Source organism: Dromiciops gliroides, chromosome 2, assembly GCF_019393635.1.
Source record: "Dromiciops gliroides isolate mDroGli1 chromosome 2, mDroGli1.pri, whole genome shotgun sequence".
Taxonomy (NCBI): Eukaryota; Metazoa; Chordata; class Mammalia; order Microbiotheria; family Microbiotheriidae; genus Dromiciops; species Dromiciops gliroides.
This window is the reverse complement of record NC_057862.1, coordinates 564,723,191-564,750,408: the sequence shown is the minus strand read 5'-3', so window position 1 is coordinate 564,750,408 and position 27,218 is coordinate 564,723,191. Positions and strand designations below refer to the sequence as shown.

The following is a 27,218-nucleotide window of genomic DNA, read 5'->3' as shown; positions in this document are numbered from 1 at the left end:
TTTTGTATGATAATTTTCCAAGGTATTTCTTTCCAAATAAGCCATTCATTATATATGTTTTCAACTTTTATATCAAAACATTTCATCCTTAGCAGGTAGATTAGTTTAAAATCTACTTTTTGAGTGATCTCAGTGATTATAAAATACTGTTTCTTATTTAACAATCTGTATTTGGTTACATGTTGACTTGTCTAAATCTTATCCTAATAACAAATCAATACTTAAATGGCTCCATGATCTGTCCTTTTCCCTATTGAAGAACTATTTCTTTTTGACTGCCCCACTCTTTATGCAAGTGCATGCGCGCACGAGCACACCCCCCACACACACACACACACTTTTGTTCTTCCAGGATTCAAAGTAATCTCTCCCTTATATTCTAATACTAAGAATATATTTTATCTCACTGCCCTTTTCTTCTCTGAGTGAACATTCCTTCCTTTTTATTTAGTTTTTCTTTGATATTCATGTCTGCCCACTCTGTTGTTATTTTTTAATATTTTTTCATATTCTCTTCCTCTACAAACTTACTTTTCAAGATACACTAATGACAGAGTTAGCATACTCTTAATGATGAGTAGGACAAGAATAATTCCAAGCTCTCATTTCTGCTCTCATTTCTGAATTCTCTCTTTCTATCAACGTATCAACCACAGTCATCTTTAATTCTTGCCTGTACCTCTCTCTTATTCCATTGAGGTCACTAAGTCCTATTGATACTCCCTATAGGGTATTTCTGAAATCCATCCCTTCTCTTCATTCCATTACCTTATGCCTAGACTAACTGGTCTTCTTCCCTGAAATATTTCCCTACTTCCCCTTTCATCCATTCTTGCATACTCTCTCTTTGAACTCATTTGCAACATGATTATTTCCCTTGCTAAAAAACCTTCAAAGGTTCTTCTTTGCCTATAAGATCAAGTATCTTGGCAAAAAAATTCCTGTGGAATCTGACCTTTCCAGTCTCATCTTCCATCCTTTCTGTATATTAAAACCTCTTCTTCTATGAGACTGGTATACTTGTTTTCCCCTGAATATGATTTTTACTTCCCCTTCTCACTGCCTTTGTTGTCCCTTCACCTACAATGTCCTCACCCCCTTTTCATACCCAGATCCTACCCATCTTTAAGAAACAGATTTGATTTTTACTTCTTAAACAAGCTGAGCTCAAGTTTCTGACCTCGTCCAAATTCCCATAGCATTTAATGATTGTAACACCTAGCAGATGTTTATCTATTATCTTGTGTCAATTATGTAGGAGTAATTGTTCCTACTACACCGTCCATCATGAAGTGATGGTCATGAGGAAATGTCATATGTCTGCTCTTTCACAGTTGCTCTAATAACACAGACTCCTGTACATAGTAGGTCCTCAATAAATGTAAAATGAGTGATTCCTTTCTCTAGTTTTTGCTCTGACTTTTACTTCTAGACACATTTCCTGCAATAACTATAGAAATTTTCTTAATTTCTTTCCTCAAAGAGAGTAGCCTAGGTGGGTTTCAAGCATAGGTAGAGTAGTTAGTTAATCACTAACCTCATGCAATTTAAAGTACCACTCAGATCGCACATTGCCTGATCCAGTCATTTAGGTAAAAGATTGCCTACTATGCTTGGTTTTCATTTAAAACTCAAGAAGGGGCATAGATTAAGATATATTTAGTATTATATTATGTGTTCACTTATCAGAACTTTTAACTTTATGACAGGAGGGACCCAGAACAGGGAGGGGAGAGATAGCTTACTAATAGATAACTTTAATGTGCTTTTATATTTTACATATATTTTATTACAAAATATTTTACATTTATTATCTTATTTAATCCTCATAACAATCCTGTAAGGTAGATGTCATTATTCTCTCAATTTGAGAAAGGAGAATCCTGAGGCTAAGAGAAATCAAATGTCTTGTTGAGGGTCACACAGCTAATAATTTGATTAGTTAGGATTTGAACTGTCTTCCTGACTCCTTGTCTAGCACTCTATCTACTTTGCCATTTAACTAATTTGATAGAGATCAGGAATTTTGGAATAAGTAGGCAAGAGAGGAAGAGGAAGCGGGGCATATTTCACCTAATTCTTTATTTTGTCTGTGATTCTCATAAATCTTTGACAAATCTTATGAGTATTCAGTGACATCTTAAATACAAAAGCTTTTTATCATTGTAGGAGATCAGCAGGGAAAATGGTGTCATCACCATCTAATAAATAGAAGGGGAAAGAGAGGTGCAGAAATCTGTCTCATAGGACCATATTTGTCAATGGAAGATCTGACACCAGGGCAAGTGTTATTTCCTTTGGACAATATTCCACTCAGTTCTTAACATGTTGCCTTCTTTCTCAAGTGTCTTTCAAGAAATGTTACCCTTAAGAGAATGAGGCAGAAGACATAGTATCGAGGTATGCCAAAGAGGAAGAGTGGCAATGATGACAGAGCAAATGAAAACATCTACATGCTGATAGTATTAGAAAGAGTTGGTATTAGAGAAGATTGAACTGATGCCTACATGTGTATTTTCATGGGATAGTGGATTGATTGTATCCAAATGTCATTTTCTAAGGAAATCTGAAAAGCAATCCCTCTATTTCTTTTAGAAGATACTTGTCTTTTTACATTTTTTTATTTTGTTGGAAGAAAAAAAAGAAAGAGGGAAGGAAAGAAAGAAATTCAACATGCAGAATGAAGCAGAATTATCTCAAAACAAACCATGTTTGGATGAGAGAAATGATTTATTTAGAAGGTGCGCTTAAATTCAATAATCCCTGCAAAAAGACCATTGCTTTGAAAACAATTTTATTGCCATAAGAAAACATATAACAAAAATGATGTAATAACTTTGTGCACAGTTCTTACTATTTAAAAACAGTATGTTTGAGTTTAAGATTTTATACTCTATGATATCATTTTAAGGGATAATAATTCAGAATTCATCTTATATTCCTTACTAAATATCTTCCCTCCCACCTAAATAAAAATGCAATAAAATAATTGTTGTTAAAACATCAAGCTATTTTTTTAAAAAAACTATATATTGTATATAGAAGCAAGTGACAGCTGGTGACTTCAGTAATACTTTAGTGGTTATGGACAATAGTGTGTTCCTTCCAAAAGTTTCCCTTTATTCCTTAATATAGAGTATTCAGAACCTGGCAATGGTAATATTAACAACCCTAATCCTTAAACCAAGTTTTTAACTTTAAAATAAATGCTGTACCCAGAAACTTTTCTCTATATACATAGGGAGAAAGACTAATTACTGAATAGAACAGATTCCAAGAGAAATGCCAGTTGAAACATATTTAATTGTTCTATTAGTTAATCATTCATTCATATGTGCAAATATATCGAGCATCGAAATAATACAAATGATCTATTGCCAAGTTTTGATTCCAAAGGAGTTTCAATGGAACTCATAGTCTAAACAGGGCAGGGACATGAGACACATAGGTAATGTGATGTCTAAAAAATCTAAATGTATGGTCACCTTAAATTAGAAGCTTTAGCACCAGTCTTTGGGCATTAAGCATTTATTAAAGCATACTAGGTTTAGTAACAAGGAAAACTCATAGAGTTCTGAAAGTTAAGAAAAGGCCTATCTGGCCTAGAGTTCCAGCCTGGTCTGGTTCTTCCTCAAGTCCTCCACCATGAGCCTGCTTCAACCATGAACTCCTCTCAAACTGAGTATGGAAGATTTTATAGGTCTGGAGCAGAGGCAGTCCTTGTGCACTACTTCAAGCTGATTGGTAGGCATCATTCAAATCCATTGGTTCACTACACTTGAAGGTGGTCTCAGTTGAGTTCAAAGTCCTTAGCTTCTGAGAACAATACCTCCTTAAGGGCCAGCCAGGTGTGGTTACAATCTAATTAACTTGAAGTAGGCTAACCAGCAAAGTCAATCATTCTCACTTAATTCAATCAGTTTAAATTAATCTCCAGGTGAGCCTTTGAGTATCTGCCAAATCCCATTATTTTCTCAAATTAACTATAAAGCATTATACAGGAACACTTTGGGAATTAGAGAAGGAAATAGCAAACCACTCCAGTATCTTTAACAAGAAAACCCCAAGTGGTATCATGATAAGTCAACATGACTGAAGAACAATAGTCTTGCCTGCCACCAGTATGCTCAAATTCAAACAACATGGTGGCAGTGGCATAGTGTGAAGTGTCTACATCTTTTTGTCTGTATCTGTGACTTTGTAGGTATAGGGAACTCTTTGCCCTGGAACAGCAACTTTAGGAATCTTACAGACTGCAGATCTGAGAAGAAAGATATCTCTTCTCACCAGGGTCATGAGACAAAACAGATTGAAGACAGGGTTTATCTTTCTTAACCTGGATAGAACTCTGGGCTTGGAATCAGGAAGACAGATCTTTGTGAGTTCAAATCCAGCATTAGATACTCACTAATTGTGTGACCCAGAGCAAGGCACTTAACCCTGTTTTCCTCAGTTTGTCATCTGTAAAATGAGCTGGAAAAGGAAATGGTAAATCACTCCAGTATCCTTGACAAGAAAACCCCAAATGGGATCATAAAGAGTTGGGTACAAGTGAAATGACTTAACAGCAACAAAAAATGGAGTCTGGTCAACTTTTAAATCTAGATAGATTAGATAGATAGATAGCTATATTTCAATTTAATTGCTTACCTTTGTATTCCTATTCATTTTATTTTATGCATTATTCTGAGAAGAGGTCCATAGGCTTTAATAGCCTGCCAAAGAGGTCCATGACAATAAAAAAATGGTTAAGGACCCAATTTAGGGTCAGTAAAGTGGAAAGGTAAAGGTAGTTGGCCCTTCACTCCATCAAAGCTCAGAATCCTAAATTATATCCTACATCCTAAATTAGAATGTTTCTCATCAAGGGTTTATGGAATTAGAGATGGAAGGGAACTTACAAGTTCATTTGGTTCAAACCCCTTAGGAAACTGAGACCAGCATCATATAGGTCATAAGTGACAAATCTGAAATTTGAACCCGGGTCTTCTAACTCCAAATCTGGTATACTATTGTCTTTTTTTGTTTGTTTGTTTGCTTGTTTTTTTGCTTTTTCGTTTGTTTCGTTTTGTTTACAATTCAGGCCTGGCAAGACAAATTCTGCAGCTGCTGGGATTTGTCTCACAATGAAAAATTTAATATTCCTGTTAGAATTATTAGGCCAAAAGGATAGGACACTGCACCTTACAATGTACTAATTTAAAGTGCTGAGTTTACACCTTTTTGAAGAGAGCTGAGGTTGCTGCCATCTCTAAGGGCCAGAACAAAGACGTTCTTACTGTTTTCCTTGGAAAAACTCTCAGTGTTTGGAACTCTATCTTTTCTCACCCCTGCTGTTGAAACATCTGAAATGCCACATTTCGGACTCACTTCTATCTAGCCTCTTGTGCTTTCTGTGCTCATTATAAAATGACTGCAAATGGAGGTGTTTTCTCCAATATTTCAGTGTCCCACAGCTTTGGTGAGATCCTTCTCTGCTGGAAATAGCTGTATTGTAATGTAAATGCCTTCCATTCCCTGTAGAATCTCAGAGATTCTATAACCTCCTGACCAGAAGAGTGTTTCCTTTGCACTCTCTCCCCTCTGTTATTTGAAATGGACATTCAGAATACAGGGCAGTCCAATTTGGAACAGGACCTTCAGCAGGGAAGCTGATTAATAATTTAAGATAAGCCTTTCCCTTCTTTTTTTATGCCAGACTATGACATTTCCATGGAAATGGTTCAAATAATATTTTATGACTGGGGCTTAAAAACCTCACAGCTTTTGAAGTTAATGAAGCAAGAAACATATTGTCAGAAGTATGGGGTCCAAACTGTGGCAACATAACCAATACCCTGTAAAAGGGGTCGGACCTTAAATTGAGCAGCATTTATCCATCCCAGCCGTGATCACACATGCTGTGTATCTCTTTCAGCAGCAAAATGCAAATGTTGTTTAGCTACTGTATTTTTAATCTTAAGTGCAGGCATCTTATTTAGTGAGCCTTGGAGCCCAAGAACAGTGAGAGAGGTAAAACCAAAGGAACCTAAAACAATGAAATTAAAATTAAAAAAAAAAAGAAAGGAAAGGAAAAAGGTAAGAGACAAAGATGCCCCAATTTTAAGAGAATCAAAAGCCATAACAACAACAAAGCAAGCCTGAGGTTACAAGTGTATCAGTATGAACTAATTCACAAAGTGAAATAATAGGTATGTTCTTTTGTCATTGAAAGGAAATCTATTATGCATCTAGAGAAAGGTATGAGTAAATAACCCAAATTAGGCAACAGCCTAGGGGGTGATAGTCAAAGTTACTGGAACAGATGTCTACTGCAGATTGAAAAGGCATATTTTAAGTACAAGGAGGCTTTCTTGAAATAGAAAATGAGCAAACTGAGCAAATGTGTATATCAAAGCATTGGCCTACATACAGAGGGAACATGGCAGCCTCCCCTACATAACACTATCAGGACGTAATTCAATTTTCCATTAACTGAACTTCAAATATTCCTTTTCAGGTCTAATATGGCAGTGCTTATTGTAGAAATGAACTGATAAGATTTACAAATGGGACCCCAAGAGCTTTGCCTTGTCACTGTACCTTAAAAAAAATTCAATTGAATACCTTATGTTGGCTTGCTTCTTAAAATTCATACAATTAGAATTATGATTGACAGGCTACAGCGGCATTATGCAGTTTGCTAGATGGACCGATTATTGCTATGAATATAGGAATGGAATGAATGAAGGCAAAGTGTAATTGATTCTACACTTGGTCCTCCTGCTCATTAACAGTTTGAATGCAGCACAGTCACTTCTCAAATGGGAGAAATGAGAGAAACTTATTTGTGCTTTCCTATTTGTTTTAAAATTCATTATGCTAATATTTTCTCCTTTTTTTTTTCAAAATGATTTCGCTGCATGCCTTTGTAAAGGACAAAATTGAGCTATTTGTAAATAACACCAGTGCCCTCTATATTTCTTTGGCTTCCCAATCACACATTTTTCAATTTACACTTTGGGAAATGAAAGTTGTCTTTCTCCCTCCGACAGCCTCCCCTCCTACTTTCCTACCCCCTTGGAAAAGACTCATTTCCCTGGATAAAAAGGGGGAAATGGCATCAAAACAAAAGAGATGATTTATGGACTGATTGACTTCATAAATGGAGCTGGAGAAAACAAGCCCCATTTGTCTTCCCACACTTTAGTATGATGAAGTATGCTGTTTCATTTTTCATAGCTCTTCAAGGGGTAGCATTGGAAATGTTGATTAAATGCACAAATTGCATTCCTGTTTTGCTGCCATTGCTGAGAAGAAGAAGAAAATGTTTAAAATATATGAGGGACTATCTCATCCAGAAGTAGAAGTAGGCACTTTATGGAAACATGATCACTTATGCTGTTCAGAGATATAATACCGGTTATTTGGAGGACTTGAATCTACTCCCTCCTGTGTCCAAAGCTATTATACATGGTTAAGAGTTCACAAACTGGGAAAGCTGATCTATTAAGAAATCCAATGGGGGCAGCTAGGTGGTGCAGTGGCTAAAGCACTGGCCCTGGATTCAAAACAACCTGAGTTCAAATCCGACCTCAGACACTTGACACTTACTAGCTGTGTGACCCTGGGCAAGTCACTTAACCCTCATTGCCCTGCAAAAATTAAAAAAAGAAAAAAAGAAATCCAATGATCAGTGCTGCTCCTGATTATACATATAGGAGCAAGAGAACCAAGCATATGAAAGACTGATGGGTTTGGGTTTATGTTGGTGATCATCAATCATAATTTCATTTTTCTAATCTTTTTAAGATGATTATTAAATCATTTGGACAGTACATACAGCATTGCACCCAGAGTCTGGAAGAATTGAGTTCAAATCTGCCCTCAGATACTTACTAGCTGAGTGACCCTGGGCAAGTCATTTAAATCCTGTCAGCCTCAGTTTTCTTATCTGTAAAATGCAAATAATAAGCACCTACTTCCCAGGGTTGTTATGGAGATAAAATGGGATACTATTTGTAAAGATCCATTGCAAATCTTAGAAAGTAGATAAATTCAGTCTCTTATTCTTATCATCTTTTTACATTTAGGTTCTTATCATTGTACAAATTTGTGATTTCATTAGCTCTGGGAACTCTTTGTGTAGAAACTGCTTCCACCAAAGTAGTTATCAGCTTGTCCAGAATTTACAATGAGAGTGTCCTAGGGACATAGAGAGGTTAAATGAGGATCCTGAGATTAAATAACCTGTGGCAGAGGGAGGTTTATCTTCCTCAAAGCCCAACTTCTATCTACTATACCACGTTGCCTCAATTATAATGATTACATTTAATGATAACAATGCATTCAATAATATACATTTAATTATTCTACTCTTTGAATGTTTCTTTTGCCCTAGACTTGAGGCTTAGTGGACAGTGAATCAGTGTTGGAGTTAAGAAGACCTGGCTTTAGGTTCTATCTCTAATATATACTGAGAGACTACGAGCAAGTCACCAAGCCTGTCTGTGAATGAGGCAACTGTCTCTGACTAAGATATCAGAGAGATAATAATCTGAATTGGTGGAGGGAGTTTCCATAGCAGGAATTACTTTACCTAAGGAAATAAGAAAATAGTTCTTATTTTTATTAAATCAATGATTGTGTATCTCTCTGTGACAGGTCTAGGCATCCTATACTAGCAATATAGCCAATGATGGTGACAAGTGCTAATGCAATTTCTTATTTATCTGAGACAAGTATGTGCAGCAAATGAATATGGCCACCAGGACAAGGTTACAGTAAACTGGATAAACCTTTACCTAAGAGCTGTATGAGATGAATTTATAACCCAAATTCTAAAATGAACTTTGGGGACTCCTATTCTTAAATCACCATACAAACATAGAGCAAATGTTTAGATGACCTCTTTGATGGTTAAGTTATCCTTAAATGGTGACTTTAGAAAATAGCAAAGTCATTTGGGGCCAGGCCTGGTGGAGAATTGGATAATCTAGCTGATTTGGATTAAAAAAAAATATGGAAAATTAAGAGGAGCTCAAAGTAATGTGTGAAATTGTGTGTGCCTCTAGAGCTGCTTAGGAATCCAATCCAATAGACATATATTAAGTTCCTGCTCCTGGCACTAGGAACTGAACTAGGTGCAGTTGTTTAAAAAAAAAAAAAAGACAAAACAAAAAATAATCCCTGCCCTCAGGGACCTTACATGTCTGGGGAGGAGGGAGGTGTGGCATGTTAACAGATATGTGATAATTTGAGGAAAAATGACAGGGATCCAGATCTAACAACTTGAGGGAAGGAAAAGGGAATAAACATTTCTTAAGTATCTATATACCAGGCACTGCATTAAATTTTTTACAGATATTATTTCATTTATCCTCAGAATAACCCTGGAAGTTAGGTTCTATTATTATCCCTACTTTATAGTTGAGGAAACTGAGGTAGGTAGAGATTAAGTGAATTGCACAGCAAAGTTCCTGAGGCTGGATTTGAACTCATGTCTTCCTGACTCCAGGCCCAGTGTCTTATCTACTGAGCCACTTGGCTGCCTAATAGAAATTATGAAAGGTGTGAGATGGCATTGGAGTTGTTTTTAAGGAAGCCAGAGTCTAAAGTAACAGAAGTAAGGAAAGCATGCATTATAGGCATGGAGAAGAGCCCATGTACAGAAACAAAATTCAGTAGAGTTTGGGAAACAGTATTGGTCCAGTTTGACAGAAGCAAAGAACTGTAGAATGGAATGATATTCAATAAGCCTGCCAAAGTGAGCTGGATCTAAATTGGGAAAGATTTTGAATGCCAACCTGGGGAGCTATTATTATTTTCTATAGGTAATAATGAGACATTGAAGTTTCTTGAGCAGGGGAGTTATGTAGTCAGGCTTGTGCTTTAAGAAGATTATTTTGGCATCTGTATGGAAGATGAATTGGAAAGGTGAGAGGCTGGAAGCCAAGCATACAGTGGGGGAAGGGGATGTTGCAGTAGTCTTGGAAAGAAGCAATGACAACATGAATGAGAATGGTGATTAGGTATATAGATAGAAGGAGAGAAATGTGGTGGCAGTAACATCATTTGGACTAAGCAACTAGGTCAATTAAATTAAATTCAATGCATTGTGCATTTATTAATTATTTATTAGGTGCAAAAGGCAAGGTACCCTAGAATAGTGAAGAGTTAGCTGGCTTCAGAGTCTCACTTAGACCTGAACTAGGTTCAGGTTTCACCTCAGACAGGGATTGACTACATGACTCTGGATAATATAACCTCCCAGTGCCCCCAGGCCACTTGATTGGATTATAGCTGGCAGAGCAGGTATAGCTCTCCATTGGTGGAGGGACTTCTGCACTGGAAGTTGCCTACTGATGAAATCTCAGATTTGGTAGAAAGAAAGAAAGAAAGAAAGAAAGAAAGAAAGAAAGAAAGAAAGAAAGAAAGAAAGAAAGAAAGAAAGAAAGAAAGAAAGAAAGAAAGAAAGAAAGAAAGAAAGAAAGAAAGAAAGAAAGAAAGAAAGAAAGAAAGAAAGAAGGAAAGAAGGAATGAAAGAAGGAGAAAAAGAAGAAAAGAAGGGAAAAAGAAAAAAGAGAGAACTGAGAGAAAGAAAAAAGAAAGGGAGAAAAGGAAAGAAGGAAGAAAGAGAAGGAATGAACGAAGGAAGGGGGAAAGAGAAAAACAACTACAACATGATGCAAAGTTTTGTGAGTAGTACTGAGAGAACTCAGATAAAAATGAACAATTGTCCCTGCCTTGAATAATCTAACATTCTGCTATGATATATAATAGTTAGCCAGATAAGGCAGTTACTGAAGAAGAGTTTCCAAAACAAATTGAACATTTATGTGGCCTTGGTATCTAAGAGCATATCCCCTCAGCATGACTGCTTTGAAGGGCAGCATCCATTTGGATGTTTAAGCTCTAGTGGGTTTGGTTAAAAAACAACTTTATTACTTTATTGTTATTCTTCTTACATCTTTCTACCAGCTTGGGATTTCCATTAAAAAAAAAATCATACTCCAGGAAGAAAGGGGAAAACAGAGAAGCTCTTTCTTCAAATTAGAAAGGACAGCCCTCTTAAGAGCTGAAATGCAATTCCTTGAAAAGATATTCCCAGAAAGCCAACTCACTTGGAGCAAGTTATGCTGGCAAATCTTGGGATTTGACCTGAACATTATTGGGGAGTAGATATGCCCCACATGCTCTTGAAAGCTTTTCCTCATGTCATAATGGGGATGAAAAAAGGAGAAGGAAATCAACATTTATTTGGTGCCACCTATGTGTCAGGCACTATGCTAAACTTTCCAAATATTGGGCTTGTTCTCCCCTCCCTTCCTCTTCTTCTCCTTTGACAGTGACACAAATCCTCTCTGTGCACTTTACACCTGTAGGGAACAGTATGATTTTCATAACTTAAAACTTTCTAATCCATTAAAATGCTAAATCTAATGTGTGATTGCTTGAAAGTTAAGGTCTGGTTCTTTACTGTCCCTTAGGAGTGTGAGGAGAAGAAGAGGTTTATTTACTGTATCTAGGGGTGGGGAGTGAGGAGAAAGCCATTGCTTAATTTCATTGGGGTATCACTGGGTGGACCATGGTAATGCTTTTTTTTGGGGGGGGGGGCAATGAGGGTGAAGTGACTTGCCCAGGGTCACACAGCTAGTAAGTGTCAAGTGTTTGAGGCCGGATTTGAACTCAGGTCCTCCTGAATCCAGGGCCAGTGCTTTATCCACCATGGTAGTGCTTTTATGAAATATTGTGTCTTATATCTCTGGTTAATTAGACCAGAGGCTGCTATGTGTATGTATCATTAATTTGGGGATAGGGACAGGCCTATTGAGAGCATCACTGTCATGTAAAGGATATTGTCCTGGACCTGGAGTTGGGATGACCTAGGTTCAGACACTTACTGGCTGGGTGAACAGTCATGAAAAGGTGGACCTCCTACAAAATCAATTATATTTTAGCTTCATTCTTTCCATTCATGTATTCATAGCAATATTCAGACCATCTAACAAAGTGCATAATCCTACCATACCCTGTCAATCATAATTCTAATTATATGAATTTTAAGGAGAAAAACCAATATAAAGTATTTGATGGAACTGTTGTAGGTAAATTCACTAAATCTCCTGGAACCTCAGTTTCCTTATCTATAAAATGAAGATAGATAATACCTTTGAGGATAGTTGTGAAGCTCAAATAAAATGATGTATATAAAGTGCTTTGTAATTTTCAAAGAATTACATAAATGCAAATTATTTTTATGTTATTATAATGCTTCACTAATGCTGATTATCAAAGTTCCATTCTGGGGGTTGAATCTGTGGAGTAGAGCTAAACCAATGGTAGACACCAATACTTCATCCCAAATCCTGTGGAAATTAATAGTTGAGAGCTATATTAAGATTTTTGAGACACGTTGTCTATTGTAATGTGTTAGCTGATGGCATTGAGCAAATTATCTAACCTCTTTAGGTCTCCTTTTCTTCATCTGTAAAATAAGAATATTATAGGAGTTAGAGTTGGAAGACACCTTACAGATCATGTAGATCAGAATTGTCAAACACTAGTGGCATTCTGCCACATTCTCCAGTGTTGCCTGAAAGAGGTTAAAACAGGATTGGTAAATATTTAACAAAATAAATGCAAATAGAACATAGAGAATGTTAATATATGGTTTTCTAAGTCATGCTGTCAGCAGGGTTCCCTAGGCAAGGTTTAGTGGCCTCCATTTCTACGTGAGTTTGACATCCCTGACCTAGATCAGTACTATTACTGATGAAAATCAGGAAATCACAGCCCAGAGTTGTAAAAAGACTTGGCCAAGGTCAAACAAGTTATATATTAGAGTCAATATTGGCACACAGAGCTTTTGTATCCAAATCTACTTCTCTTTCTACAAAATCACACTCATCTCTTCTCTTGATTGTTGAAAGTTTCAAGAAATAATAATCATATTTCCTTAAAATAATGTGCTTAGCACAGTGTGTGATGCAAAGTGGATGCTTTCTATATATTTATTGAATTAACAACATCAACAATTAGGATTTATATAGTGCATTAAGGTTGACAGTGTTCTACAAAAATTATGTCATTTTATCTTCACAACAACCCTAGTTGGTAGGTACTATTTATTATTATTCTCATTTTACAGATGAGCAAATTAAGGCAGAGAGAAGTTAAGTGACTTGTCCAGCTTCACTCAGCTAGCAAGTGTCTGAACTCTATCCACTGTACCACTTCAAAGTCTTATATGAATAAAAAAAAGTTATTATTCTGGAGGTATTATGTCAGTGATTTCAACCATGTTGGTAACTCCCAGGAAGCAACTTCCTTTCACTTATTCCAAAAATATGCAATTTAGAGTCTTGAAGAGTTGCCTTGGGGCATTGAGAAGTTAAGTAGTTTACCTAAAGTCCAACCCAGGTCACCTTTGTGAGAATGAGAGCCACCACCCTGCTGAAAAAGACATTGGGAGAACTAGGGCAGCTCTGCCCTGAAGAGAAAGCATCAAGTGACCTCTCTGAGATTTCAAAGGTCAGATTGGTGTTCTGAAGTTATATCTACTGCCTGTAAGTCATGTCAATCAATGGACCAGCCAATTAGCTTGGAGCTGTGTGTGTGGACTGCCCTTTTCTGGTTTGACACCAGTTTCCAGTGGAACAGAGGGGATTCACTCTCTTGGATAGCTAGGTGAAGACAGCTTTTCCTCTCTGTCTTTGATAACACCTAATATACTTTAATTTTTTTTTTTTAAATTTTTATTTTTGCGGGGCAATGGGGGTTAAGCGACTTGCCCAGGGTCACACAGCAAGTAAGTGTCAAGTGTCTGAGGCCAGATTTGAACTCAGGTCCTTCTGACTCCAGGGTAAGTGCTCTATCCACTGTGCCACCTAGCTGTTCCCCCCCCCCCCCAATATACTTTAATAAATGCTTAATGCCCAAATACTGGTGCTAAAGCTTCTAACTTAAGGCAACTACACATTAGATTTTTAGACATCACAGTTAGATTTTTAAGCATCACACCTCCAGTAGGAAGCCTGCTCCCCACTACTCCAGTGGTATCAAATTCAAATAGAAAGGGGGCCACTAAACCCTTCATAAGAATTCCTATCTCTCCATATTGACTTAAAAACCACATATTAACATTATCTATGTTCTATCATATTTTTATTTTGTAAAATATTTCCCTCTCATACTTTAATCTGGTTCAGGCACCTCTGTGCTTGAAACCTCTGTATTACACCAGTTTCTTTTGTTGTTCCTTATCTCTTACATAATGGTTTTTGGTTTTACTGGAATGAAATTTGAAAAAAAATACATTGCATACATATACTGTTTTAGATATCCTTAGATGGTATGAAGAAGTTGGGATTAGACCTCTTGTCCTCTTGAATACTTAAGGTCTAAAACCTTGTTCTATTATTGATCATCATTGATTTTTCTGCCAGTGTGTAATGATAGTTCAGAATTTTCTCAATCTGTGGTCTTTCTGTTTTTCAGTTGGAAGTAGTAACATCAATTCAATATTACATCATTAGTAGTCATAAAGCCATATCTTCAGAGCATTGTGGAATTTAGACATCATTTTCATGTAGGAGTGAGCAAGTATTGCCTGTGGGCTAAATCTGTCCCACTGCCTGTTTTTGTATGATGCACAAAATTGGCTATTTTACACACACACACACACACACACACACACACACACACACACACACACATATTAATGCTGACCCCAATCTAGGCCAATCTCTTTATTTTTCAAGTGAACTAAGGCCAAGAGAAATTTCATGACTTGCCCAAGGTTACATTGACAGTTAGTGGTAGAATGAGATTTGGAACCCTAAAGTCCTGATACCTAGTCACGTGTGCTTTCTAGTTTCAGGAGAGATGATGACATACTATGTGGAGGAACCACATACAAGAGTAACAAGCAATTAAAATAATGAAGGTAATTTCCTTTAAAGCCTTACATTGATTCACCATCAGTTTCCTAGACCTGAGAGATCATAGCATTAGTCAATAGAAACACTTGCTCCTGGTGTTGTAAATTTAATATACAGGATAACTTACAAAATCAATATTTAGATTGTATATCGGAAGGCTGTTTTATTGGCCATTTGTCCTCATGATCCTTTGTTCTCAGCTATTTCCATTTCTGAAATGAAAATACAGATTAGATTACTTAAGATTTCGATAATAACTCACCAAGGTGATGCCTATGGGCCTCAGTCCCATGCAGAATCAGGAAATTGTGAGAGACCTAAGAAGTCACAGAGTCCAACCCATGCATACCTAGAACACAAGTTGTTTCTATAACATTCTCAAAAAGTGCTGATCTAGCATCTACTGAAAGGCCTCCAATGAAGAGATTTCATGAACTTCGAAAATGGCCTGTTCTATTTGGGGATGATGTGAATTGTCATGATGTTTCTTCTACCTCAAGTCTTTCCCCACTCCAGCATCCTTCATTTACAGCTATCAAAATGATCTTCCTAAAGAGCAAGTCTGACCATGTCATTTCCCTATTCAGTAAAGTACAGTGGCTTCCTTTGTCTCCAGGATCATATATAAAATCTGCTGACTTTTAAAGCCTTTCATAAACTTTTACATCTTACTCCTCTCTACATAATCTATAATTCAGTGAATCTGACATCCTTGCTGTTTATTGCATAAATCACTCCATCTGCTGACTGTGCATTCTCATTGGCTGTTCCCCGTGCCTGGAATTTTCTTCCTCATCAACTCTCCTTCTGGTTTCCCTGCCTTCCTTAAAGTCTCAGTTAAATCTCACCTTTTTCAGGAAGCTTTTCCCAGGCTTCCATAAGGTGAATGACTTTTTATTTGTGCTTGTTTGTACACAAATGTTTGTATGCTGTATCCCCCCATTAATTAGATCATGAGCTCCTTAAAACAGAAAGACTGTTCTTGCCTATCTTTTTATCTCTAGTGGCAAAGCTAGGTGGTACAGTGAATAGAATGCTGGGCCTAGAGTCAGGAAGACTCATCTTCCTGAGTTCAAATCTTGCCTCAGACACTTCCAACTCTGTGGCCCTAGGCAAGTCAATTAATCCTATTTGCCTCAGTTCCTCATCTATAAAATGAGCTGGAGAGGAAGTGGCAAAGCACTCTGATATTTTTGCCAAGAAAACCCCAAATGAGATCAGGGAGAGCTGGACATGACTGAAAAATGACCTTTAGCACTTAGCACATTGCTGAGCACATAGTAGGTGCTTAAAAAATGCTTATTGACTTGATTTGATTTATATTAAGCCAAAGTATGTCTCCAATTCCTACCTATTTATTCTAGTTCTTCCCCCTTTGGTCAAGAAGAATAAAAGAATCACTCTTCTACATTGTTGTTGTTGTTTGTCCTTCATTCTCAAAGAGGACCATGACATTGGAAGGTGATGTCATGACTTGCAGTGAATTGCATTTAAGTGAGGGAGGGTTGTGCACCAACCTTACTCTCTCCTCCAGAGTCATCTTGGTCCAGTGGCAAGATATATAGCAGGATGACTAGAGGTGGCCCCAGATGTTTAAGGCAATTGGGGTTAAGTGACTTGGCCACAGTCACATAACTAGTAAATGTCTGAGGTGTGATTTGAACTCAGATCCTCCCAACCTCAGATCCAGTGCTCTATCCACTGTGCCACCTACCTGCCCCACTCTTCCATGTGGCAACCCTTCAAATATCTGTATCACATTATTACATCCTCTCTAGGAAAAATATCTTCCCTTTCTATTAACTAATTCACATATGACAGTTTTCAGCCCCTTCATCAAATTGGTTAGCCTTCTTTGGATGTGTGTTTTGGTTGTTAATCAATGTCTCTTAAAATGAAGAGACTTGTGATCTCACTAGGTCTGGATAATATACAATTATAGATGTAGCCTCAGATAACATTAGCATTTCAACTTGCCATGCCACCGCTGACTTTTGTTAAACTTTCAATTCTTGAAAAAACACACATTCTTTTTATCCTAACTGCTTTCTCATGATGTATTTCCCTTCTTATGGTTGGACATAGTGTATATTTTTATATATGTATATATTTTTACATATTTATAAAATATGTATGTTTGTATATATATATATAAATTAATAAACATATGTATTTGTGAATGTATGTGTATATATATGTGTGTGTGTATATATATGTGTATATATATATATATGTGTGTGTGTGTGTGTGTGTGTGTATATATACACACATACACTTATTTCCATATATGCCTATGAGGGAGGAGATCAAGGTGGACAAATGTGCTATGCTTTACATTTATTCTGTGTGAATTTCATCTTCCTTGATTTGACCTATCATTTTTCCACCCTTTTGAATCTTAATTTTGTCATTTACCATGTTACCAGGGCCTCCATGCTACATGTCCTCTGTACATTGGATAAAAGTGTTATCTTTGCCTTCATCCAAGGAAGTTATTAAAATGCGGAAGAGCATAGTACAGAGAAGAGCTCCTTTGGGAACTCGACTAGAGACATTGTATTCTGACTTCCTAATATAAATAGGAGGGGATTATCAAAGTAGAAAAATTTATAGAAATTCACTTTTACTTACTGTTATCTATTACCTATTATTTATAATAAGCATTTATATAGCACCTACTATGTCCTAAGGACTCTTTTAGCACTTTTTTACAAATATCTCATTTGATCCTCACAACAACTCTGGAAACTTGGTACTTTAATTATCCCTGTTTTACACCTGGGGAAACCGAGGCAGACAGAGGTTAAGTGACTTGCATTTAAATCCCACAGAAAACAAGTGTCAGAGCTGTGATTTGAACTCAGATCTTCCTGATTCTAGACCTACCATTCTATCCATCGTACCACCAAGCTGCCAATAAGGCACTATGGTGGATACCATGGGAATATAAAGATGCATGAGAAATTAACATCTCCTTATAGAAACTCACAATCTTGGTTTTTTTAGGGGGTGGGCATGGGATAAGACATCAATATGAAAAAAAATCATCATCCACAGTAGTATATGTGGGAGATGGCCTGTGATTTCATTGTAGTTAGCTCTCAGAAAAACCACTGTGATTAAGATTGAAAACCAGTTTATAACTTATAACCTTAGAGAATTGCCCAGGGCACCAAGTGCAACCAGTCTGTGACAGAAGAAAGATTGGAGCCTAGTTTCTCCTAAGTTCATGATTGGTACTCACTTCACTATTGTATGTTGCCTCTCACACAATGAGAACAATTAAGACAGTGCTAAATGAATGGTACAGACAATCATCTTTATAAGTGTTCAGAGGAAATAAAAATGATTGTGGGCTAACATGGTCTGGGAAGGCTTACACAGGATCTGGATTTTGAAGTGAGATGAATTCTGAGTATGTTTATAGTAAAATGTATAAATATTAAGCTAAAATAATGCTAATAATGAAATACGTCTGATTATTTCAATCCAAAGGCCCAATAACCTGTGTTTTAGGCCTTAATACTCATGAGGGAAGTCTGTGCTTAGTTTTGTGTAAGTTGATCTATTGAAGCTGAACAGAGTCCTTGGCTTGAAGTCAAAAGGACCGGAGTTCAAATTCAATCCTTTACACTTAAGATCCTTAATCTCTATGTGCCTAAGGCAATTAATTCCCTAGGCCTTATCTATCTAGTCATAAAAAGACCAAGACCTATGTTTTTGGAGGGTGTTCTCATACAAAAAGCTTTATTAATAAGTTCTCAAATACTTTGCTTATTCCTACAGATAGAAATCCAAGAAATGTTGATGGAGACTGGTATTAGGTTGGGTATTTAAGAATGAAAATGTGTGAGAATATATTTTTCAAATGAGCTAACATATGCAAAACACTTCGCAAACCTTAAAGTCCAAATAAATGCTACCTATCATAATGCCTAAATAAAGCTATTCTATATTTCTTTGTAAGAACATACAAATGATGGTATCCCTTTATTATTAATGAGCAAGCAAACCTGATAACCTCACCTGTCCTACAATGATATTCTGTATTTTAATCACAGTCCAGCTGCCTCACAAATCAAATGCCAACAGATCCATAAGAAGTCTGGTCAGAAGGAGGAATAAACTATAACCCTACCCTCTCACCTCCAAGCAGTTCTAGAAAAAGAAATCCTTAAAGCATATTTCCCACTCATGGAAGGTCAAAAATATCATCTTTGTATACAAAGTACAGTTTTCAGTCATTCTTCAGTTATGTCTGACTCTTTGTAACTCCATTTGGGATTTTCTTGGCAAAGATACCTGGAGTAGTTTGTCATTTCTTTCTCCACCTTATTTTACAGATGAGGAAACTGAATTGCCCAAGGTCACACAGCTAAGTGTCTGAATTTGAACTTGTCTTCCTGACTCCAGTCCAGCACTATACACAACCTAGTGTATAGCAAGCCAGACATGGAGTCAGGAGAAGTTGGGTGCAAGTCCTTCTGCAACATATTGGCTGTTTGATCCTTGAAAAGTCACTTAAACTCTTAGTAACCTGGACAACTCTATAATATCCTTTGAGGCAGTGAAAGTGCCAATCTGCATTGGTAGAAGTTCCCCAATGATCACTCCCTGAATCAATATTCAAGCACTCTTTTCATGACATCACATTTCAACATCTGGGGTCTAGCCTGCTGGGGATGCATAAGTCTCTCCAAACTATGCTGGCCTTGGGACTAGACATGATCCTTTTCAGGTCTGCACCTGAGGCTTTGTCAGTTGATGGGACATACCATTGCTGACACAGTCATAGTCTTCTAGAGTCTCCACAGCATAAAGAAGCATTGGTGGAGGACCTCAGGGGAGAATTATATAATTAGAATGAAAATAATGAAGGCATTTAAAATGCAATCGAGTTGAATTGTTTAGAAAATGGAAACGAGGAAAACAAATTTAGTTGAGCTGAAGTGATAACAGCTATCTGTTTTCCAACAGCTGAATCATTCCATAAATCAGGCATCTTATCCTGGTCAAAAAGCTATTCTTTGAGTTACTCTCAGAGGCATTTTTAGTTGACAGCAACCATCTTAAAGGGCACCTAGGCAGTGCAGTAGATAGAGTGCAAGGCCTGGAGTCAGGAAGACCTAAGTTCAAATCCAGCCTCAGACACTAACTACTTGTGTGACCCTGGGCAAGCAACTAAATCCTGTTTGTCTCAGTTTCCTCATCTGTGAAATGAGATAGAGAAAGAAAGGGCAAACCACTCTAGTATCTTGGTCAAGAAAATCCCAAATAGGGTCACAATCAGGCACAAATGAAACAACTGAACAACCAAATGATCTTAGAGGATTTCTACGAATAAAAATGCTGAATCATTAAATGTTAGAGCTGAAATGATTTGGAACAACAGCACTCTCATGGTCTCTGGTAGAATCAATATTACATTAGCTTGCTATGTGATACTGTTCAAATTAGTCCCACCTCTCCAAGACTCCATTTTCCCTAGAACATGAAAGCTGGATAAGAAAATACCAATACTTGATGTTTATATAGCATTTTAGGCTTTGTGAAAAGTTTTACAATGCAATAGTATTATCTGATTTGATACAACAGTTTTATAATGTAGGGGCTTTAATTAGCCCTTTCTTACAGTTGAGGTAACTGAGACTCAATGACTTGTCTGGGGTCACAAGCAAAAACATTGTTTGGGGCACGATTTGAAGTCAGGTATTCACAAACTGCAAGTTCAATTTTCTGTCTACTACTATACCACCATATGTCATCAAGAGATAGTCCATAAAGTCCTTTTTTTTTTAGCTCTGAATTCTTTGAAAAAATGAATTCCAAAGAAAGAAAATACAAGTTTGTGATGTGAAAGTAGCAACCACTGATCTTTATACAATCCTTTAAGGTTTACAAAACATTTTACATACATATATCATTTGATCTTCATAACAGCTTTTTGAAGAAGATATTTTAGATGATATTATTCCCTTTTCACAGATGAGGAAACAGAACCTCAGAGACATATTCAGTCTACTCAAACTCTGATGATTTACTCTAAGCATGTATCCACATAAAATGAAATGGAGGATTGAAGAAACATATTTCAAGGAATAATTTTCCCTAGCTCTGCTTGAATCATAATTAGGCAAGCCATTTTAATAATTCAATCACAAGAAACACATTTTATCTGTTATCTAAATATTTCTTAGCCGTTATTTTTAGACTAACTTCCTCCCTACCCTACTCTCTAATAATGGTTACAAAATCTCTAATATGTTTTGCAGTTGCTGGCATAGCCTATATAGGGATATTCTAAAAGGGAACCACTGTGTTTGTGTTTTTCTAGTTAATAAAATAAAGGGAATAAGGTGATAGCTTCTGAATGAGAGATATGTGTAGAGAGATTATCAGACAAGATAAAAGACATAACTCCTGACCTCAGCTACACAAATACGGGTGGCAAACAAAACTAAATAAAACAAAAAACTCTTGGAGAATATTGAGTTGACACAGTTCCTGGTTTCTTTCCTTATCTATCTATGTGTACTCATTTTTTATTAGTTTGTTTTGATGGTTACACAAACCATTTCCATTCAACATATGGACAATCGAATGAAAGAAAAACCACTAGTACAATTCGCCAACTTTTTATGGAAATAAAAATAATAACATTATTATAGCATTTTACAGTTTTCAAAGTACTTCACCCACAACAGTTGTATTAATAAGTAACACAAGTGTGATTGTCTCCACTTTACAGATGAGGCTTAAAGAGTGGGAACATTGTCACCTAAGCAGTAATGTCAGAACTAGAACTCAAACCTGAGTCTTCTCATTGTACTATATTGCTTACATTAATTGTAATTGTAAGGTCTTTCAGTCCCTGATGTGAAATTGTTCATTAAAAGCACAAGGTTGGGAACTGAGCAATTCTCACAATTTAAATCTGTGAATTCCTTGTTCATTGTTAGCATTATCTTAAGATAAAATGATCCAACCTTCTCTAATCTCTTTTAATGATTATCACCTACATAGGAAACATTACTTCCTTTTTCTCACAAACTGTAACAGTTCTCATTTTATTATACTGCCAAATATATATGTAAAATAACATCTGTGTGAAGTCGTTGGTAAAAATTTTCTACCTGTTTTGATCACAAGTTGTCATCTCCAATGTCATCTGACAAGTGTTTGAATGCCTGTTTCAGATTTAGTCTTTGAAACCACAGAATGGGGCTTTTCTCAGATACCAAACAGTAGTCTTGACAGCCAGCAGACAAAGTGTCTATGGAGGCAACATGTTCTTGAAATGTGCTAAAAGTTTAGTGATTAATCTCATCCTTTCCAAATTCCCTTTGCCAATTGGAAGTACTATTGTTCTTTTTTTTTCCCTCCAGTGCAGTCTCATTCTTATGTTGTTATGGACTAACTTTTTTCACCCAATGTGAGTTATTTAGTATGAAACATGAATAATGTAGCAGGCAAGAATTTGACCACCAACCCACCCACAAACAATGTGCCATTTAGTGTTTGTCTACCGGCCAAAATAAGCTTAGGTTTTGTGGACAAACACTGGTGTAACACTAATGTAGTGTGTTAAGCAATCCTAAATGATGATGAGGTTTTAATGCTGGAGGTATAAGGCTCTTTTGAGTAACTTAGCTTAAAACTTGTCTTAACCTCCTAATATATCCTATTTTTTTTTTTAGTGAGGCAATTGGGGTTAAGTGACTTGCCCAGGGTCACACAGCTAGTAAGTGTTAAGTGTCTGAGGCCGGATTTGAACTCAGGTACTCCTGACTCCAGGGCCAGTGCTCTATCCACTGTGACACCTAGCTGCCCAATATAGCCTAGATTTTTTTAAAAATCCAATTCTCACATTCTCTCAATTTTAATGTTTACTCATATTGTAGCATTTTTAGAAAAATGCTATGTAGACTAAATTTGTCCTCAAAAATAATGTGAATTCTGCTATTCTAAATGCCATAATAGGCTAGCAGGTCATTTTGTTTTAATTGTTATATGGGGTAAATTTTCTCAGTTTCATTTTTCTTTTGTACTTATTATTCTAATCAGTATCACAGTTACTTATGTATGTCTTATGTCTTATTAAGTTATATATTCCTTGAGGTCAAGAACCATATTTTTTTTCCATCTTTGTGGCTGTAGTTCTAGCATGATTCCTTGCATAAAGTAGGTTCTTAAAAAGTTTTGGTGAATTGAGTTTGGTTAAAAATGATAAAATGTATGGATTCAGGAGTACCTGAGTTCAAATCCGGCCTCAGACACTTAACACTTACTAGCTGTGTGGCCCTGGGCAAGTCACTTAACCCCAATTGTCTTACTAAAAAAAAAAATTATAAAATGTAATGAAGAAGAAATATCCTATGCACTTATTAGAAAGTCATAGAGGACATATAGAATATGTAAACATTTTTTTTTACAAGTAGGACCCTTTATTTTAATTTGAAGACAATTGGAAATTATCCTCTTTTGACAGTTTTATGGATCTATTCTCTCATTTGAATATGTACTCTTTCCACTAGTGCAGATTGCAAATTATCCCATGCAATTCTTGTCTGTGTTCCTCCATAGATCCTACACTAAGGATTGTCTTATGTGCTCAAAGATTTCTTTTGGTTCTTTTAATATTTCATGACTTCCAGTTCAATATTGAGCCTTTCTGTTATCCCTCATTCCCACTAAATAACTGACTCCCCTTCTTTCCATTCCTATGCATCTTTGAGGAATTCTGTTATCCCACTTCTCATCTACAAATCATTCTAGGATATTTAAATAGATTCTTGCTTATTGGCAAGAATGTATATAAAATAATGTACATACAGTGCAAATGTAGTCTTATTTAAAGGAAAAGTTATGATGGCTGACTATGGCACCCTTCCTGTGTTAGTTCAAAATTCTCATTTTTCAGATAATTTTTTCTCAGTTTCTCTCCCACAGACAAGTTGTCTTTTTCTAGGGTGCCAATTATATACCTCCTTTGATAGATTTCACATGGGTCTGACCAATAGCCATGTAACATATTGGTATTGGTGGATTCCTTTTCACAATTATCACCTATATAGAGAATTACATGGGAAAGTTTGTGGTCACAAATCTTTTACAGTGGAAATTTGGTCAGTTTTTATAGCTCCTATTTTGTTTCTAGACATCAAGAAAAATTGTTTTAAAAAATCCATCTGACAAATTTTATGTAATATTTTTTCTCATTTTGATATTCACAGATGTCATCCACACAGTGGGACCCATAGCCAGGGGTCACATCAATGATTCCCATAAAGAAGATCTCGCGAATTGCTATAAATCTTCTCTGAAGTTGGCAAAAGAAAATAACATCAGATCAATTGTGAGTACAATATATAGAAATTTATCTTTTTCTTATTGTTTATCTGTTACTTGAAAGCAGATTTCATTAAAAATGATATGAACTTCATTCAAAAATTCCAGCAAATTATTTTAAGGATCTTAATAAGTCATTACTACTGGCTTCCTAATCTATTTCCTCACAAAAGTTTCTGTGTCAAATATAACTTTAATAAGTCTGAGTGGTAAGGAATTTCTCTTTCCTTTTTGACAACTTTTGACTAAAGAATATGAAGAAATATTGATTACCAATGATAGGGATAAAAAGAAAAGAATTGGAGAGAAAGTGAGAGCATACATATAACATATATTGTATTTGTATGTAATATATACATATTTGGGTAAATTTTTCCTATCCAGTCTTTCTCATGTAGACATATTAAATAGTTCAGAGGATCATAAAATCATAACTTAAAGCTTAAAGAGATCTTGGAGGCCATTTATTCCAGCCCATTTTACAGATAAGAACAGTGAGGCATGGAAAGGTTATGTGTCTTCCATAAGGTCTCACAAGTAGTATTGGACAGAGGAAGGATTTAAATCCAGGTCTTCTGTTTTCAAGTCTTAGACTCTTTCCTTGTACCATGCTCTTTCTTGGTCCATTTGTTCTGATTCACTTAATGAGAAATCAGTTGAAATTCTGTTTTTAAAATAGTTTCATTCACTGTCTGTGGGTGGAAAACCTCACTCCTCTCATAGTCCAGCAGATTATTAGATTGCTAAGAGTTTGAAAAACACTGAGTGATTTCATGTTTCTTCCTAAGAAGGATCAACAAAAAATAACTATTGCTAGATTGGTTGTTATAAATTCTAAAAGCTGCCTCATGGCGGGGGGGGGGGGGGCGCGAATATATATATATATATTTTTTTTTCCTTAATAACCTAACTATCCACTTTTTTCAAAATAATAGTAGGAAGGGAATATTATGAAAAAAATGAGTATAGAATTCACAAATAAATACAGATGGGGAAGGGAAATGAGTTATTTCACAGAGATTCCAATCTTGATAAAACTAAGAAACAAAAAGATGATTAAATATTTATTTATTTGCTTGGGTTTTTTTTTTTGGGGGGGGGGCGGCAATCAGGGTTATTGACTTGCCCAGGGTTATACAGCTAGTAAGTGTCAAGTGTCTGAGTCAGAATTTGAACACAGCTTCTTGAATCGAGAACTGATGCTTTATCCACTATACCACCTAGCTGCCCCTGGTTAAATACTTAACTTCTTAGTCTCAGATAATTGATTTTAAAAGGTTAATATTACTTGAAAATTCAGAACCAATGTTTTTGTGACTTATATTTTAAGGATTATTGTTCCCTGGCCTTATTCACTAGGGCTAAGCCAGAAGTGTCTGTTGAACTCACAAGTTTCCTGAACACTATACTTTATATATGTCATTTTAGTTACAAGGTGAATTTTCCAAAGTAACCCTGTTATATTTCTCAAGTTCTAGCCTAAAATATGAAAACTTTGTGCAAGCCAACCATGCAGGTCATTTTTACCTTTGAATTATTACTACAAGAAACCTGGATATTCAATTTCACCATCTTTGGCTTTTCCAATTTACTCTTTTCAAAGGGATCAATTTATAAGATTCTCCTCTGTCTAAAGAGAAAAATAAATCCCAGAGAGCTAGAGTTCACATAGAAAAGAGAAATGACTCCAAATGACCAAACCACTGATCCGATGGGTAAATTGGTCCTCTCCAAGAAAACAAACAAAATGAAAAGAGGTGTGTGTACCCCAGAAGTAATTAAGGCATTGTCAATATGGCTATTGACTGAAAAGCAAGAAGCTGAAATACTTGGTAAGATGGAGATATATACAAATCTCCAAGACCGCCTAATGTGGATTTTGGGGCCTTAAGAGAATTAGCTAATGAATTCACTCCACCACTGGCAATTAGTTTTTAAACACCATGAAACGACAAGAGGATATCAGAGAATTGGGACAGGATAAATAGGACTGCTCAGCTTAAAGGGCAAAATGAACAGCCTTGAGTATAAGGCAGAAACCTACCCAAATAATCATTGCTATTGGCATGATATCAACCTTTATGTCATGGATTGTAAATGTTCCAAAAAGATAAGAAGTTGAAGCTTATGACGATTAGCCTCCCATTGAGAGATGTCAGCCATTTCTGACGGGTCTTTGATGTCATAGACTTCACATCCCCTTTAATGCTTTATGGTTAGAAGGAAAGGAGTAAACACAACCCTAATGAACTTTGCAAACAGTGACCAATTACTACCTTTTTCCAAATAGTCAAAAATAGAAAACCACTTACAGAAGTGGGAAATGTGGCAACAATTTATTTTTTATGTGTCTCATGTTTTAGAAAATTTATTAATCTCTGGTTAGGCAATTAAGTGGCACAGTGGATAGAGTTCCAGGCTTAGAGTCAGAAAAACTCATCTTCCTGTATTCAATTCCAGCTGTGTGACCCTAAGAAAGTCACTTAACTCTGTTTGCCTCAATTTCCTCATCTGTAAAATAAATTGAGAAAGGAAATGGCAAATAGCTCCATTGTCTTTGCCAAGAAAACCCCAAATGGAGTCACGAAGAGTTAGACACAACTGAAAGATGACTAAACAGCTTAATCTCTGGCAGTGCAAAAATAAACTATCCACCCCCTCAAGGAACCTACATTCTACTAAAGAATAGTATTCGGAGAAAAAAATCCCACACAATTTGCAGAAGGAGACAGTTCTAACTGGGAGATCTAGAAAGCTTTCCCCTAAGAAATGGTTCCTGAGCTGAAAATTAAAAGAAATGAAGGATACCTAGAGAATTAAGGAGGGAACATGTTTTAGGTATATGCATACCTAAACCTGTACAAAGTTGTGGAGGCAGAAAATGGTATATTGAGTTTGGAGAATAGCAAATGGAACCATTTATTTAGAATATAGCATCAGTGACACGGG

General features: G+C 36.2%; 1 protein-coding gene across 3 annotated transcripts in view; it reads left to right on the top strand.

Annotated features, from left to right (window-relative positions):
* The window catches only part of MACROD2 (mono-ADP ribosylhydrolase 2), a 2,303,223-nt gene that overhangs the window by 1,245,278 nt on the left and 1,030,727 nt on the right, over positions 1-27,218 (top strand). For all 3 annotated transcript variants that reach the window (XM_043982733.1, XM_043982732.1, XM_043982731.1), the window contains exon 6: positions 24,155-24,276. In XM_043982733.1, the coding sequence (XP_043838668.1) occupies positions 24,155-24,276 (122 nt within the window). The remainder of the gene's footprint in view (positions 1-24,154; positions 24,277-27,218) is intronic.